We start from the raw sequence: 19,276 nt of genomic DNA, 5'->3' as shown, positions 1-19,276 counted from the left end.
AACACACTGATAGCCGCGTGAAATTCCTACGGATTTCTATCAGAATTAATATAATAAGTGAAAATTTTTAATTATACGTAATCAGTAATCGTTATGTTTTAATGTTTGAACGATTAAATGTAGAAAATTATGAGAAGTGCAATAATTCGAACCTAACGTTTTTTAAATAAAAAAAAAAAAATAAAAAAATAAAAAAATAAAAAAAAAAAGTAAAAAGAAAAGAAAATATTGCAGAAACGTGGTCACTTGTCACTTCCCAGTTTCGATAAGGAATTTGCGATATTTAGATAAGACCATGAGCAAAGAATATTTAAATAATACATTCTGCAAGACGAGATGTCTGATTATCATAATTGCTTAAGATGCTCGTAAAATTTTTTATAGTACTAGAAATCGGTCTAATGATAAAGAATTATTCAAGATTCTTCAAGTATACGTATCCCCATTACGGAAAGCAATACAGCTTTGTTTTTCGAATAGAAATTTCAATTTTACTTCTAAATAGTTTTAAATATAGGATTATATAGGAGTCGTCGTACGATCGAAAATATCCAAGAAGTCTATCTAACGAAATTATATATAGTATCTATCTTGAGAGTAACTTTAAAACATCTCTGATATTATATAATTGCATTTCAAAGAGGATGTCTATTTTTTCTCTTCATTTATCAACAAAAGCAATACATAAATAAGATTTAAGATGAATATTTATACATTTCATCTGATCTATATATATCCGCGTTGAAGATGTATCATAAAAGTAATTAATTTAATAATAATTCTTTAACAAACAAAAAATAATAACGAAATACATTTTGAATGAACTAATGAGTTTTGCAAAAAATTAACATCTATCTATACTAACATTAACCAATTAATCTTTATGTGTGCAGATATGCATTACATGCAGTGAAAAACTTTCGTAAAGGAAAAACAATGGTAATAATACGAGATAAATAATCTTATTATATATTGTTATCAACGACATATATATTGTATATACGTATGAAAGACTCGTAGTGTCCAAGCGTAAAGAATATTAAAGTCGTCGATATGATATAAGAAACGACGACGAAGCCCGTATAAACAGGAAGAAAATTGATAAAATAAACGACCCTACTAAGATTCTTTCATTTATACCTACAACGACGCAATAACCTGCACTTCCCATCGAACTCACAGATAAGATACACCGTATAATCGTATAATATATGTGAGTGTGTGTGTATGTGAATGTATGTTTTTACGTATCGTTACAAAGTGCATATATAATTACTGATAATTTTGTCCATGCAATTTTTATCTCACATATATATATATATTGAAGTTTTAACACAATGCATTGCCCCGAGTATATCGAACCTCGTCTCATTTCGTATTCCTAATTCTTGTTATCTTCGATTAAATTTCCGATACATATGTTCCTGTGCTAGATCACAGGCCGTATTCACACCATCTTGCTTCAAGTAAAACGTGCATGCAATAAAAGATTCGATCAAACGTATATTTGAAATCCAGGAATGAATTTCAAATTATATCACGGAATATAAGTTATCTTAATGCACCATTTAGCGATACCGTTTATCTAATACTTATTTTTACAAATTTAGATGCTCCATATTGGTCCCTCTGTGCATAATTTAATTTCTACATACCCAACATCGATCCAATCACTTAATATACCATAGACCGAACTACAATTATAATTTAACAACTCACTAACAATTAAACTACCTACGTCCGATAGAACTGAAAAACTTTCACATATTAAAACTTAATGACGCGAATATTTAAGTGTCTAGCAATTCGTTTAGTTAAAAAAATGTTGGCCTTACTTGTTTCAATGTGGGTAGACACATAGTAGTTAGCTAAACATTAAATACATAATGTACATAAGCGCGATCACAGAATATCTTTCTTATTAAAATTATTCTATTAATAAGGTAAAGAAAAAGAATACAAAAAAAAAAAAAAAAAAAAAAAAGAAAAGAAGGCAAATGTATCATTATCGTAATTGTCTATTATAAACGGTATGTATTGTGTTATTTAATTTTACATACCACAAAATACATGTCAATGCTATGATGTGAGAGATTGAAAGAACGATAAAAAAAAGTACAAATGATTATTAACTTCGATATACCGACGCATGGAAAATGACAAGTTTGACCAATATCGCTCGTGCAATTTTCGATTGGATCTAATATACATTAGTAACTATCATCGTGTTGGATCGAGTTTTTATTTATAAAAAATATTTTCTTTATTTTATCGCGAATTATTATTATGATTTGCTATAATGTTTCAATTTAACTCCACGAATTCGATGGGCGTACTTTTTTCCAATGGAAAATCATCAATTGTACTATTCGTACATCGTTCTTCTACAATAATTATGATACGCAACTTCTTGGACACTTCTTTTTTTTTTTTTTTTTTTTTTTTTTTTTTTTAGAACCATCCCTGTGTTGCAAGGTATATTAATGTTTTCCCAGCGCCGTATCTTTACATTTTTTTAATAATCTAAATACCTACGATACTCCTATTTACATTTTCGTTTGAAATTTGTTATTTATATCAAATTAAAAAATCAGATAGAAACAAAAAAAAACTGGATAATGAAAGATTTACATTTTTTAATAATCTATGTAATTATGAAAGCTTTTTCTTATATGCTTTTCATTTCCTTGCAAAATATATAGGAGGGCCAATAATTTATCGCGAAAATTGCTATTAAAATTTCACTACAATATTTGAAATTTCTAAAAATGACATCTATTCAACATGTCCATCTTATTGTACGCGACAGAGTTTATTGCTTGATATTTTAGACGGTAAGATTTAAATCTCTTACGCTCATGCATATCACACGCCTCTAAAATTCATTTTGGCTACAAAGGAACGCAAGCTATATAAAAATAACGGATATATATAATAATGCTCGGTAAACGAGCACTTGAAGAGCGAAAAACGCGCGTACGATTATACATATAATATATAAAAAGAACACCTACGCATGAATGTTAGCGAGAAAATTAAATCGTTTCTCGACGTACGTATAAAAATCAAAGCGATTTATACTCGTCATCGAGAAAATTCTATGCCGCATAAAATGTTAAACTATTTTCTTAGTAAAAAAAAAAATCTTTATGGTCAGCTTATACGGAAATTCGACAATCATGCAATGATAAATAATTTCAGCGATGGTATTTAAATAAAGCAAAATGCAAAAACGTCCAGGAATTAAAGTTTCCAAGAAGTTTTTTTTTCTTTTTTTTTTTTTTTTTTTTTTTCTTTTTTTTTTCAAATAGGGCGGTAAAACGGTGGAGAGAATACAACCGAAAAATAAATATCTTTCTAACATATAAGAAAGAAGTACATTTTACCTGATCTGCACTCGGGCTCCTTGCTTTATCTTCGTTTTCTCGCTTCGAATCATCTTGCCTCTTGGGACTTCGCAGAACTCGCTGGTAAGGATCACCGCTTCCGCCAAGGTCCGCCGTGTGCAGCACTATTAAAGAGATTTTCTGCACGATATCGATTATTACTAACCCTGTCTCGTTTCCATAGGCCATTCTGAAATTCAAAAATTCATGCATTACGTAGATATCCCTGTTTATGTTAGATCGATTGAATTTTGTCGCAAAAAAAAAAAAAAAAAGAAAAAAAAAAGAAAGAAAAATCATATAACAAATATTAAAAATATAATGATACCTTTTTATTGTTATGCGAGATATATGTAATTCTTTCGCGATAAAGGTCTTGTGCAAATTTAAAAAAAAAAAAAAAGTCATAAAATATTAACAGGAAATATCGAGAAGATGTTAAATTAATTTAATAATAATTAAATAAAAATAAAGGATTAATGGAATCGATATAATTTTTCAGATACATACAATCCATAAGATGAATTTAAACTGAGGGCTGTTATGTTTTCAGTTTGTTCCCCGCTCGGTGCGATTGTTAGACAAATTAAAGTTGCTTGAAAGCCAGCAACTCGTTTTTGTAAACCGGTCTTCACTTTCAATGGATGATTATATTCCGATGTGTGCTTGGACTCCCCGCCTGAAGGAACATTGCCCGTCGCTGGCGCATCGTGATCCGGCGAAGTTTCTATTTCTCTCAATAAATTTTGGCCCAATGATATCTCTAATGTCTAAATCGTACACACCAAGTTTGATCTTTCAGAAACGTCATGATATCATTTTAATCTTACAAATATTCTAATGTTATTTTAATAATACAATAATAATAAAAAATATCGTAAATTACATTAGGAAATACTCACGACTACTTCCGATATACTTTCAGCCTTCTTAAATTTAAATAATACAACGTATTTCCCCGAACCAGCGATCGCCAACTTTCGACTTTCAGGACAGAGATAAATAAGCTGTATCGCCAATGGATCTTCCTCCGAATCCACGCTTCGGACTCTACTCTTTTCAAAAAGCTTTGCCGTTTTTAATTTGTAAAGGACTTGTAACGTACCGGCAGAAGCGTCCCAAAATTTTATACTACCATCCGCATGCCTATTTATAATCGCATTAATTATAATCGCACTCGACAAAAAAGCATATTAGACCGACCAATAATAATTTCCGTCGGATATTCATGAATACTCACCCTGTTAGAATAATTTCATTGTAACTGCTCGAACTAGAACTCCATTCTCCGCCTGAGATCGGCCATTCTTTTTCACTGAATCCAGTTTTCTTTTGCGATTTAGATCCAACCGAGTAAAAAGCAGGTACCAAATCTGACGGGCAATCAGCGAAGTACGCACAACAGGTCACAGGTGATTCGTGTATGTCCATTGGATATGGATTTTCAAAACATGGAAATCCAGGAGTTAACAAATCGATGATCACAAGATCGTTCTGTAGTAAAACCACAACAGCGTAAGGATCCTGGAAATCTGTGAAAGAATCGGCAACATTCATTTGCAAAGCTGAAAAATTTTTTTTTCCTTTGAAATAGAATTAATTTTCCATAGAATACGTCATCGTTATCGCTGTAACTAATTATTTAAAGCATCCTTGAAAAAAAAAAAATATAATAAACAGTTAAAAAGCAAAAAAAAATCTCGATGTAGTATAAATCACATACCACTTGTCCAAGGACTTTCGCAAAGCGTTATAAAATCTACAACATTGTGCTCCATTTCTAAGACCGTCGTGGTTTTTCCGTGTATCACTGTAATACTAGGAGTTCTTCCAGTTGTGTCATACGCTAAACCACCGGAAAATATGACGTATGCTTCCCTGCAGGAAATTATACGTTTCAAAATTAAATCTTCACAGAATTCGTATGATAATAATACAAATCACGAATTGAAAAAGAATTGGCGAATTTATTACGAACCCGGATCTTGACAGTTTCCATTCCACTTTTTGTATAGATTTACATGGTTCCGGCTCTCCGTCTTTGGTAGCTTTCGCTAAAGAAAAAGAAAATAAAAACTTTTCGCTAGACTTGATGACATTGACGACGTGATACAATATAAAGAGAGATATAAAAAGAAAGGGACAAAAACGTAAGGGAGAATTTAAACGAGAATATATTATATAGTAGGAGGAGTGTTGCCTGACATATCCGATAACACAATTATGACCATAGAGAATCGAAGAGAGGATATTGACTCTCACCGTGTGGATGCGTGACATTTGTTGGCTTTAATTGACGCACCGTCCAAGTCAATAGCGAACCATCGCTGTGACTAGACATAAATTGTTTGCCTTCGTGATGCCATGTTATTGATTTCAAGGGTTCGTCGCTGTGACATCTGTAATCCGCACTCTTCGTTTTCAAATCCCAAAAGACGATCTGTCCGCTTTCATATCCGATCAGAATCTGAAAACAAAAAGTTCCAAACTGCGATGGGGTGTACGAAACATACAGCGGCAAAATGGTGTTCTTGCCCGACAAAAGACTCATGACGGATTTTTAATGATACATACTATTCTTGCGATTAAAATGTTATATCACGATAGTCTGAAAGTATCTCGCAACAAAATGCATTCTGCATACACATAATGAGAGCGCATATGAAAACTGTGATGAATGAAAATGCGTATGATCATATCCCACGAGCTCTCTGCAAAAGATTACTCTGTAATTGATATTAATCGTAATAATGATAGCAACCATAATAATGATGACGATGATAATATGATAATAATAACAATAATAATAATAAGAAGAAGAAGAAGAAGAATATTACATGTACTGTTTAACAATGACTACTGAATCATACTAATTGTAAGTTTTACGACGTTCTTACCGAAAAGATACGATAATGATCGATGTAGGATAATAGTTCTTATGAATTATCAAGCTCCACGTATGCGATCGTGGCCCATAGTGTCAGTAACAAACAAGAGTTCAATTTCTACGACCTACTGGTCTGATATGGAGGCTTTTTACAGTGATGTTCTCGAGCTAATCTCTCTAAATAAATCATAGAAATTCGATGTCAGATACATAAAAGGCTTGGATCATCCATGACTACTTCGATTGATTTATTATACAAAAATCGTCGAACTTAATTACTGATGCTCAAGGATTCTTCATAAATGTACATTCATGTCATTACAAAACTGAAATGAAATCTAAGTAAAAATTAATATCAATCAAATACTGGGATTATCTGGAAAAATATTTCACATTTTTCTATTTTTTATTTTTTTTTTTTTTTTTTTCGTTTTCCTTTCCTTTTTCACAAACAACGACGAAATTAACCTTGAACAAAGAATCTTATTTTAATTCAACTTTAGTGAAACGAACTCTTTCCAGACAATCTAATAAAAATAAAGAATAGATAAATTAGATTTCGATCTAATGCATGAATCGATCGCTGTAGTAAATTGCTCTAAAAATCCGATGTAGATCAACTCGTTAAAATAATCTTAAGCAACTCTATCTACCCAAGGTTATAATTGAAATTTAATAATTGCTGTTGATCAATATAAACTTAACAACTGTAACATACTCACGTATCGAGCAATTATTTATCAGAATCATAATTGGATATAAAATCTGTCTGTACTTTAAAATGTTATTATCGCACGTTCCTTGTGTAACGCATTTTGTCAAAATACACAACGACTTTTCAATTATAAATTACAGGGATTCATCGGAATTATCGATACATATCTTGTGTCTGTAAACTTTCTTTGAACATGTATAATGTATATATCGCTGTTTGTAGAACGCTTTTTATTTACATTTAACATGTACACGTGCCTGCTGACAATATAAAGCCTGAAATTAGCAACGACAAAATTCAAGAAATAAAATAAATATTCGTATGCTATTTAAAATCGAATAACTTTGTATAGACTAAATAAAAAACTCAATATCTTTTTAATAGAAATGGAGATATTAATGTGCTATATTAAATTTATTTATAATAAAAAGAATAAAATTCTAACTCTTTATAACAATAATAATAAATACAAAATACATGTTTTTCAAGTTTGTCACTGTGTTTTTATAAAAATTGAATATATGCATTTTGCGAATTTTATTACTCAATCAACCTTAAAACAAATTGTATATGTTTAAAGATCTAAATAAATCGCCATTATGTTGAAATAATATAAATGAAATTCAATACTTTAGTTCTAATTAAAAAATTTTTAAACATGTATAACTTGTTCTAGGATTCTTGCTCGAGTTTGATAATATTTGCAGGATGCATAAAAAAAAAAAAAAAAAATAAAAAAAGGTCTAGAGCATCGTATATAGTCGTTTTTTTTTTTTTTAAGAAATTTTTCATAAAGAATTATTAAAATATCACTTTTTGTATATTTTTATCGTTCCTACAAAGAAACAACGATAAAAATTTTATTACTAACATATTATTTCGTTATATTTCACATAGCAAGCTAATTTCTCCAGTTTTATTAAAAAATTCAAAGCTCTTTGTTCAATCTATAAAAAATTATTTAATTTGAGATAGCCTACAAATACTTTTGTACTCGTTGTATATTATAAGCGGAGTTATGACAAGTAGCATTACATTAACAATATTTACATACGTACACATTATTTGATACACAATTATTTCAACAGAGACAATCCTTTCAACAGAGAACTTACGTTGTTGCAAGGAAATATTCTACAATGATAAATTGATAAAGTGTAAAAACACGATTCATTTGCAATCCGTAAGTTCGGTTATATTATAAAATGTGACATTATAAAATCGGTTACAAATTTATGATGGTCAGACGTCAGCCCTTCTCGATCTCCGATTCCAAGTGGTTTGGAAATTCGGATGAGTTTGCATTTACGGTACACGCTCAATACCTTTTACGAGAGATCAATTGAATTGCTTTTAAATGACATTAAGAGGGATCGAGAAACGCCGCGTCAAACGTTGCGACTCAGCTTTTAAGGGGGAGAAAAAAAAAGCATCGGTTAGTAAAAGTTCATCGATACAACAATTACAGCATGCACGCATGCACACACACAACATGCAAGCACACACTTCTGCCGCTTAATGGGATTTAAATACGACAAATTCGTCAATAATAGAGAAATTCGAAAAAATCTGACAAAACATTTTGATAGATCGCGGTGATTGGTCTTTGATCATAAATACGTAAAATTATCTAACTATCATAATGAAAAAGATTGGAACATTTGGAGCTCGAAATTATGAAAAAGAATATTTATTGAAACACAGGAATATTACTCCTCTAGGATTTACTTTCTTTGTGTAATCGTTCATTCGAAAGTTACGTCAGAGAGAATGATAATAGAGATTTTTCTTGGATTCTTACCGAGTGATCTCAAATAATATGAATAATAACGCGCCGTTTTCATTACATTCATTCTACATTTTCCGCGATGTTAAAATACGGAATCACTTAAGTTAAAGTTTACTTTCTCAAAAAGTACGCATAAATCTCACTTTCTCCGATATGCAAAGCTATGCGGACGCTCGACGATTACCACGCAATTTCAACGTTTACCTCGAGGAGTACCTCGTTGAAATATGGCAGATATTGAAAGTGTTTCGCCCACGTATTTATGATCCAAGAATGAGTACTGCGTTCTGTACATTTTTCACATAAAATACAACTTTTTTTTTTTTTTTGCTTTTATTTCTTTTGTTTCTTTTCTCTTTTTTTTTTTTTCTTTTTTTTTTTTAACGTTTTCATTTTTTTGCAAGTATTAATGAAAAATATTATGATAAGGATGGATAAATAATGCAAAAGAAACGTACTCAAAAGCGCGCGTACCTTGCTCAAATCTAAAGGAATATCACTCAAGTGTACTACAGCACCAGGATGGGTCTTTCTAGATCTGAAAAATATATATATACATACATGTGTATAACATTATTTCTTGCCTTGTTTTCTTGTTTGTTTGTTTGTTTTTTTTCGGGGGCGGGGGTGGCAGAGGGATTAATTTTGTTTCCCCCATAAAGTAAAAGTATATATATTAATTCGTTCTTTTTTCGTGTTAGTGGGGTGGGGGAGGGGGGAGAAAGGCGGAAAAAAAAAAGAAAAGGAATGATCTATTACATGCTTCTGCCTTTATAAATTTGTACTCTCTCGTCTAGTTTCTTATCACACGTCAAGACGTTCATCTAATGCACCTGCGGGCATAACACAGAAATAAAACACAACGATATCAGGAGAGGCAAACGAGTAATCATTGAGCTGGACGACGTTAAAAAATTTATGGACTATCCGATTGCCATACTAGTTTTTCTCCGCTTTTAAACCGTCTATAACCCGTGTAAGGAGATTGAAGTCTATATGGTCGATAGTATCTTCTCGTTCAAATCATTTTAAAGCAGGATAAAAGGGGGTCACAAGATCATTACCGTCCACACTCGCATATACAAACGGGCGCATTCAATTTCCAGTTAGTATCCGTCATTTGTTCCATCTAAAATATTGGTTCGACTAAACTCAATGGCCCGTATTCAAAACGCATTGTTTGGCGATAATAACGCCCTTATGCTTTTCGGGGGTTAAAGAGCCGATTCGTAAAGGTACGTACCTACCATCGAGAATCTTGAAAAACAAAAGGGCTCTCTCTAATAGCTCTAAAGAACACGTTCTGAATACAAGCCCTTTACGTTCCTCTTCCCTTCGTATACATATTCATATAACACGAAATGGCGAACGGAAAATCGGAGCTCGTATTAACGATAACGCCTCTCTTTTGTATTATTTTCTCTTTTTCTTCTTCTCTTCTCTTCTCTTCTCTTCTCTTCTCTTCTCTTTTCTTTTCTTTTCTTTTCACTTTTCTTTTTTCTTTCTTTTACTTTTTTTTTTCTTTTTTCTTTTCTCCTTCTCCTATTTTTTTTTTCTTTTTTTTTTTAGTATTGAAAGCTACGCAACACCATCGTCATGTGACATATCTATATTCCTCGATACGGAGAGCACCTCTGTAATCTTTCACTCTCTTTCTTTCTCTTTCTTTCCTTCTCCCTAAACCTTCTTTTCTTTTCAGGCACGACCGTAGGGAGTGTTATACAATCACCATTCCAAAAAATATTTGCTTGTCATAGTTTTTGATAGAAGTATTTTTCAATTCTATTTGAAATTCTGCACGTATCATGACGTTTTCTGAATAAGTCTCTTTGCGTAAACTTATCTGACTATAGCAACAAATTGACTGAAATAAATCAAAAATTTTTGCAATAGCAGAAAAATGCAAAAATACCTTAAATTTCAGACTAATCACTTAAAATATTTTAATGTTAAAAATTAATAAATTAATCGATTCCATAAAGCTCATTTTTCTATAAACATTCTAACGTAAAAAAAAAAAAAAGAAAAATTAATGAAATAACCTAACTTATTCTATCGAGAATTTACTTCTGTAGACCGTAAATACATCTTTTTAATTCATAATGACATTACCGAATGAATTTCGATAAAGTTTCAAAAATATTACAAACGAAAAATCTACGTAAAAAAAGTTTACGTAAACATTGTATATAATTTTTATAAATTCCCAGGATTACTTACAAAATATAAATATAGATGTTTTAACATTTAACTTTACGTGAAATAAAACGTTCGCATATGAAATTTTACAGAAAATTTTTATATCATATCTACTGATATTAATCATAATTTCAGACTGATATAACATGGGAAAATACATATTTTGCAGACAATCTCAAAATGTTTGTTGATCTTTCTCCAGCTTTTAAACATAATATATATATATATATATATACACAAATGACCATGTCTAAAAATAATTTCACAAGAGAAAAACGAGTGAAACAATTGCAACGATTATGCAGAATGATAATGCATAAAAATCATTAGGATTATAGAACGAAGGAGAAAATTTCACTTGATCTAGATTGAATAAAACATTTCCGACAGTCGTACCTAAAAAGGAAAAATCGAACGTAAATACTATTACATAAGATGCTACGAATAACACGTGTCCACTGATGGCACTGTGCCACTGATTAGATATTCGGAGACAATTCATCACTATAGCACATTGATATTATCTCCGTCATAACGCGCATTCTTGCACATTTATGTGAGCCAAAACTACGTAATTAATATGTGCTTGTTGCACGATTTACTGCGTTCGATATCTCATTTACAACAAAGTTAACTTTTATATTATAAAAGTTATAGCACGCCATATTGCCATAAAAAGGCTACAAAAAAATTTATTCGCCTATAATACGTACGCCTATAATATATAATTCATATCGCTTAAAACATATCATCGGGTCTTCCGGTATTCATCACATGTTCGCAAGAAAATGAGAAATTTTCGATGAAACTTGAATATGCATCCCAGCGAATAGTTTGTGCGTTTTGTGTACTTACCTAACATCAAGGAAGTAAAATAGCCGAAATTATGCGAATCTGCCGTCATACTTTTTTTTTCTCTCTTTACTACTTTTTATTACTTTCATTCTCTTTCGCGTTAAATTTTCCACAGAATGAAACAGATTCTGTCCGCGCAATCGCGTAAAACGATATCAGCATCATCAATTACGGAACGTGGTTAGGGAAAAAGGATTGGAAATAGGTGATAATTTCGTGTTCTGTCTGTGGAGAAAGAGGTCTAATTTGCGGCGATCGCAACAGTGTATACGATCAGTTTAACGCGTCATACGGTCGCAATAATTTTCAATACTTACATTTCGATAGCCTTGTTCCAATTAATTACGTATCCGGATAGAACGAACGTTTCGATGTGGAGTACGTGAATATTGCCACGTTCGGTACCAACGTAAAGCCATTTGCTCTGAAGTGGCAGATGGATGCAGGTTATCCTGTTTGGGAAACAGATAATAGAGAATTTCGAAGAACTGTCCGATGTCATTCGATGACATCCGACCAGTTTGATTTAAATATAAATTTTCAATGATAAATATAAGATGTTATAGAAGAGAGAAAGAAGAAGATGAATAAGAAACAAAAAGAAAAAAAGGACTGACCTGTCTCGTTGAAACTTCAGACTCTGCACTACCTGCGGTATCTTCTGACGAAAGTTCCACAGATGAAGAGTGTCGTCGGTGGTCGCAGAAATAAGAGCACCTTCGTTAATCAAAAACTGCAACTGCATCACTGCCGAACACCCTTCGTGCTTTACGTGAACGTCTACGCCTGGTCTACCCAGACTGAGATTGCATGATACAATCTTTCAGGAAAATATCAAATACCTTTCTAAATCTATCTACCTTGCTTAACTCTAACTTTGATAATATATTTCGACTTGAATCTCAGCAAGGCTTCAGTCACAGTGCTACCTATATCTTTTGACATCTCCTTTAATTTTCACTCGAATATTCGAAGGAACACCATATTATCAGGAATACGATACATTCCACGTAAAATACGAAATAATTATAGATATACCTATATAAGAATGGAAGGAAGGTAGGGAGAAGAAATTCTCGACTATTCCAAGTTCGCAAGCATTTAGAATTTCGTAATATTTGCGAGTTCGAAAGTAGCCGTCCGCGTGGGAAGCTCTGTCCTTTTTTTTTTCTTCTTCTTCTTTCTCTCTATCTCTATTTCTTTTTCTCTCCTTTTTCGTAAATCGATAAATAAAATAAGTCGAAAAACTCTACTACAAAACTTTGCCTTACTTTCTTAAATTTACTCCTTTTGATAAGTACATGCGATAATCATCGATAAAAAGAAAAAAACATGGTGGAAGAAAAATTCTATTCTTCGTATCGAGCGTGAGTTCGAATTAGGATAGACTAACTAGAGCTAACTATCTCGATGGTCATGATAATAGCACCTTTGGAGGAAAGCCTAACCTCGAAGAGCCCGTACATACAATACTACATATCTGATAAATAGAGCCCGACGGCCACGGTAACCGCAATTGTCCACTATATGTCCGCGTCAAGCGTCGGTGCTGAGTAGAGAATTAGTAGAATGGGGAAAGGGATAGGATAGAGGCAACCTAGTCCATCGGATACGACCTTACACGGTGTTCTATACTATATAGAGGGAAAAAAACCTAATGGTTATGTACAACATATTTGGTAGTAAGTATGTACATATGTATGTATGTATGTGTGTATGTATGTATGTATGTGTGTATGTATGTAGATATGTACATATGTATGTATGTATGTATGTGCGTATATAGATATTGTATACGTGCCAGAAGACTAAGTTTTTTTTTTGTTTTTTTTTTTTTATTTTATTTTTTTTTTTTTTGCATATTCATTAAATTCAACAGTCGAAATCGGGTCAGCACTGCTACAACCGCTTTCCGATATAACGTTTTAGGCGAAAAGTAAGAACATCTTTCGTTGTCGATCGTATCCATTCATTTCATTTTTATCGATTGTCATTTCCATTTCTTTTTAAATAAACTTCAAATATATAAATTCGAGCACTTTTATATTTTGACTCTTCCAGTGACAACGAATGTAAGATAGAGATAAAAGAGGATGAATTTTTTATAACGTAATCCGGATTGTCTTTGCGAATAAATCGTGCCATTATTACGAAGGGGAAAAACTGTACCCGAGCATCATGTTACATTACTTACGTTCAAACGATGTTCTCGCGCTGTACAAAGCAAAGACGAGGTTGCTACACTCATCTTAAAAATAACGCCTAATGGACGTAAGATGCGGAAGTTCAAATGACCCGAACGGCATTATGCAAATTCAATAATCCGTTTTTATAATTCCAAGAATAAAATGAAAATTAAAGAGATTCTAAGAGAGTAAGTTGAAAAACGAGTTGAGAAAATTTATCGATCCCTTTTTATTGATCGTTTTATTGATCGTTGTCGTCGAAACACAATTTCAAACAGCGAGTATATCAAAGGGAGCAAAGTATATTAACTCTGAGGTAATAAACACGATGCATGTAATACGGTCGAGAGATCCACTATTCCTTCCTTTTGCGAAAACCAGTTGATAATAATTGCCATATCATAAGAGTTACCAAGCTTACACCGCATCGTTATCGTCACCCGTATGTTGACCACGTTGAACGAGATAGGTCAGTAAAAGCAGTCGCATGGAAGACGTCGAGAAAACGCACGGTCGATGAATGCTGCATTAACCTTGCAGCATAAAAGATTTGTTAACGTATCCACCAAGTTTCAATTTCGAGATACTCATTAACGAGCGACAATTTAAAAAGGAGAAAAAGAAAAGAAAAAAAAAAAAGAAGGAAAGAAAAAAAGAAAGAAAGAAAGAAAGAAAGGAAAAAAAAGACATTAAACGAAGTACATACATGTGAAGGAAAATTTGATGAAATTTTAAAGATATCTCTTTTTAATTAACTATTATTCGTTCACGAAAGTATAGAGAAATGAAACATATTCAAATAATAATCAAAATCATTATTTGAACGTATAATTCAAATAATACATATAAATACGTAATACGTATCACCGGATATACAAACACATCTATAAATGCGCTTCCGCCCGAGAGATATATTTATTCTAACCTTCGTACGCGCGGGCGCGTATGCACAGTCCTCATTATCATTAGGGTATCGCACGATAATTATGCTGTAATTAGCGTAATGCTCGCAGTTGTTAGATAACAATTAGTAAGCTCTTTCGAGATATTGAATTTCAAAGTAAAACCTTCGTAATAATAAGAACATTAAATTAAAAACTGATAATTCCTTTTTTTCTTTTTTTTTTTTTTTTTTTTTCTTTTTCCTTTTTTCCTTCGAGGAGAACGAATTTCTCTAGTAAAGTTTTAAAGGATATATCAAGGAAGGCGTATATACGTCAGTTGAAAAATCGTCGGAAATTTAAACTAGGAACAACATCAGTCGCCGTCGTTTTCGTCGTGTCGTCGTTGTCGTCGTCCTGGAAATTTACGCTTTAGCACTAGTAGTCACCTTTTCTCCTTGGAGAAAAGCTCGGATTTGGCTTAACGTACCAACGAGCTCGAACGATCCGGTTTATCTGAGAAATTTGGCTCCTTTTCTTTTTCAGGTTCATATTTGGATCGGACGTGACGAAGAGGCTTAGATACGAGAGAATTAATGTTAAAAACTCTCTCTCTCTCTCTCTCTCTCTCTCTCTCTCTCTCTCTCTCTCTCTCTCTCTCTCTCTCTCTCTATCTATCTCTCTTTCTCTCTTAGCGATCAATAAGAAACAGTTACGATCGTTTGCTATTCCTTAAATAAATCACAAACACGACCCAGTTTTTATCATAAACAAGAGCAGCAGCACGTATCGTCGCATGCCAAGCTCCATTTTAAGTTTAACTACAAAACGGAAGGGCGATCATTAGTCGAGCTATCTTCAGTTCTGAAATTATATTCACCTCGTTTCTAACTCTGCTTTTTAATAAAGGAAGGCGTAAATGACGCAAAATCATCCGATGCTTAAAACTTATGCCTATCTAGATAATACATAGATAAACGACTTATAATAAAGGAAGACGTTAAGTCTAATTCCTCATGTTCGAGAGATTAAAAAAAAAAAAAAAAGAAAAAAAAAGGAAGAAAAAAAACACGTATAAAGGAAAAAAGAAGTAAAAGTAAAATTAGAAAGACAAATTGATTAGAGACATTTAAGAAGGATGTCACGAATTAAATCGTAATGATTGTTGATTAATAAACGGGGTAGCCAATATCGAGACTTATAAAAAAAAAAAAAAATCAATCAGTACTAAATAAAATACAAGCTCTCTATTTTCTTAAAAAGTCAAACGATGGTACGATGTTAAGGTAACGATACCGTTAAAGGATACATCCTGAGGGATCCTGATTTAGTACCAATGGCAAGGAGCCTTTGAACTGGGTCGAAAGCAACGGCTGTCGGTTGATGTGGAAAGCCATGTCTGAATGTCTGCAACATATAAGAGGCATTTGTTTCATAGCATCTTTTCCGTTTTAGCCGACTGGAAGGCCATTCATTTCAACAAAGGGTTCGCAGGGTGTGCGTGGGAGAAAGAAAGTGTAGGGGAGAGAGAGAGAGAGAGAGAGAGAGGAAGAGTGAGAGAGAGAGTAAGAGGGAAATGGATCCAGAATGAAGGGCAGCATTGTTCCAGCGAGCTATCATCGTCGTATATCCTTGTCTCGTTCTGCGTCAACTGGTTGCCATTAATTCTATACCTTTGTCGACGGTGTCGTCGACGATGCCTACCACGCCGCGTGTATCTTCCACCTCATCCTCTCTTACTCATCCTCCTCGGACACGTACCTATCTAACTCTTACGATCGTGTGCAAAACATATACATTTACAATTTTAAGCGCGCGCACGAACTCGAACACTGAATCAATAAGTTTAGTTCCGACACGGAGCAACGTGGTTGTCTCGTTCTTTGATGCAACCACGTTCTAAAGACAACTATATATAGAGTGAGAGGCAGAGAGAGAGAGAGGGAGAGAGAGAAAGAGAAAGAAGGGTATAGCAAGATGCTTATGTTAAACGTACTTCTCTCTTTCTCCCTCCCTCTCTCTCTCTCTCTCTCTCTCTCTCTCTCTCTCTCTCTCTTTCCGTATTCTTTATCGTGATCGGATAATAATAATGATTATAATGATCTTGATAATCACGGATAAACTGTACTCGCTTGCAATACAGATTTCATAGAAGAAAATTATTTTATTTCGATGACATCATTACAATGCAGATTGCGTCGGGTTTCATCATCGAAACGATCAATGTCAATTGCAGGCTTAATATGTCGTTTTTTTTTTATAAATAAAAGTAATTTTTTAAATACTCAAAGAGAGTTTAATTTCTTCAAAAGAAAAAAAAAATATATATATATATATATTTATTATATTTTTATTTATAATTCTCCTTTTCATACGTTCAAATGAATTTGTATAGATCAGTAGTATTCTATACATTTTAAATGCAACCTACGCAACACTTATATATATAAAGGGTGAAAAAAGCAAGAATATCTGTCTGATATTTGTCAAGGTATTAAAATAGCAAAAATATCGTGGAAACGTTTATACGAAATATCGTGAAATATCCATAGACGCATAAAGAAGACCTAAAGATTTCCCTCTTCGATCGTTATCTAAAATATTTTATATTTCTGATCTACAAAACGCGCTTGACGCGTTTCATTTTATTTAAAACTTCGCAATGTTTTCCGTTATGCATTTCCATATCATAATGCTCGAATGTACGGTGTTTCATTACTTGCGATCCACTGTATTTTCTCTGCTCTCTATCGGCGTTTCCAATATTTTGGTATATAGACGATAACATGGGCGCTATTAATATCGAATGTTACTATCAAAATCTCAATATCGCTCGTGTCTAACGCATGTGAGTGAGGAAATATATGCATATGCATATTCTCACAAGTATGAAAGGGATAAAGAGAGAGAGAGAGAGAGAGAGAGAGAGAGAGAAAGAGCTATGGTTCCTTATAGCGGATGCTTGATTTCATCGTATCGATTCGAATGTTATGTATGAAAGTTAACTTCTAAATGTGAAAAGCTAGGTAATGTAGGATTCCTCCTAAAAATTTTTCAAAATGAAAACCGAATCACGTATCTACCTTAGACCTACATTTTTTTAAAATATATATATTTCAAAGGTAATTTTAATTCGATGTAACCTAGAATTCCAGAACGTGTACGTACTCGGAATGCATTATATATTCGAATAACACATTATTAAATTAATGTGGAATGCATTAACGTATAATGTATAGTTTGGATAAAAAAGAGAATATGAATTTGATTTAACATGACATTTAATTTAAATAGCATTGTTACGACGTACATTACATTTTTCGAAATAAATCGAATAACAACAATTTCGACAAGCATATTCATTGGAAAGGATCGAAAATTAATTATCACAACAGCAATCGTACTTATTCGGTTCTTTTATGAATACGACAAATAGATAAGCCTCGTTCCTAAATAGACGAAAATAAAAAGGGACTAGAGCACTGGTTCAGGTTAAATCACGTTGCTCAAAACGGATGTACGCCGAAATCGATTTTGATGCAGCAACGCGGCGGCATGGCCGTAGAAAACTGCCCGCGTTCTATTTCAGCGTAAAAGAAAAAGATAAAAAGAGAGAAATAGGTTAAAATACAACGATACGAAACTTACGAATACTACACGTCTCCACTACGTCGTTTTCCTATATATGTCCGATTTAAATTCACTCGGTGGTTGTGCTGGTCTCTGGTCAATTTCCGATATTTCCGTGCGTTTTTTTTTTTCGAGCCTCAGTTCTGGTACCAATTTCCCACTAAAGTACTTGCAAACTTCGTCTTCTACTTCCACATCTTCATGGACTCCAATAAAACAGCATCGTTGATACCCCCCTCTCCCTCTCCCCCTATTGCTCTCTCTTTCTCTCCTCTTCCTCTCTTTATATATATAGACACACACACACACACACACACACACACATCACAATATAACCCGTGTACGAAAACTTTTTGACTTATCCCTAAATCCGAATAACCCTCTTAACTTTTCACAATTTATTTATGTTTCTTCTTCTTAATAAAGATAAAGTGATTAAACAAGCATAAGTATTTTATTTTATATTCAGAAGAGAAAGATAAAGTAAGAAAATAAAAATCAGCTTTTGGCTCGATCCGAAGGATAATAGATGTCTGATGATGCATCTAGTTTGTAAGAAAAATATAGTAAAGAAATTCAAGGTCACCGAAATAAAGCAAAACGATCGTTTGTTAAATCTTCCGAAAAAAGTAAGAAATTGTTCGACGACTCCGTACGGATACGGTATACACCATAACGAGTGTTCATTGGTTCAATCAAACAAAATAAATTATTCCGATCGCACGTGCTTCAATTAGTTCAGATAGCT

General features: G+C 32.9%; 1 protein-coding gene across 22 annotated transcripts in view; it reads right to left on the bottom strand.

The window, feature by feature from the left end:
* Nucleotides 1-19,276, bottom strand: part of LOC124948767 (syntaxin-binding protein 5) — a 50,178-nt gene that overhangs the window by 21,909 nt on the left and 8,993 nt on the right. For 13 of the 22 annotated variants that reach the window (XM_047492897.1, XM_047492894.1, XM_047492890.1 and 10 more), the window contains 11 exons: nt 16,208-16,305; nt 12,449-12,631; nt 12,149-12,283; nt 9,252-9,315; nt 5,649-5,853; nt 5,365-5,440; nt 5,110-5,264; nt 4,627-4,918; nt 4,289-4,532; nt 3,897-4,156; nt 3,387-3,576 (listed from right to left, as the gene is read on the bottom strand). In XM_047492897.1, coding sequence (XP_047348853.1) covers nt 3,387-3,576; nt 3,897-4,156; nt 4,289-4,532; nt 4,627-4,918; nt 5,110-5,264; nt 5,365-5,440; nt 5,649-5,853; nt 9,252-9,315; nt 12,149-12,283; nt 12,449-12,631; nt 16,208-16,305 — 1,902 coding nt within the window. Of the gene's footprint in view, nt 1-1,835; nt 1,869-3,386; nt 3,577-3,896; nt 4,157-4,288; nt 4,533-4,626; nt 4,919-5,109; nt 5,265-5,364; nt 5,441-5,648; nt 5,854-5,960; nt 7,662-9,251; nt 9,316-12,148; nt 12,284-12,448; nt 12,632-16,207; nt 16,306-19,276 lie in introns of those variants that run through there. The other 9 variants (XM_047492901.1, XM_047492900.1, XM_047492902.1 and 6 more) reach the window with 4 other exon arrangements.

The sequence above is a fragment of the Vespa velutina genome, chromosome 4, assembly GCF_912470025.1.
Source record: "Vespa velutina chromosome 4, iVesVel2.1, whole genome shotgun sequence".
NCBI lineage: Eukaryota > Metazoa > Arthropoda > Insecta > Hymenoptera > Vespidae > Vespa > Vespa velutina.
Note: the sequence above shows the minus strand (reverse complement) of the source record. Positions and strands in the feature narration are given on the sequence as shown.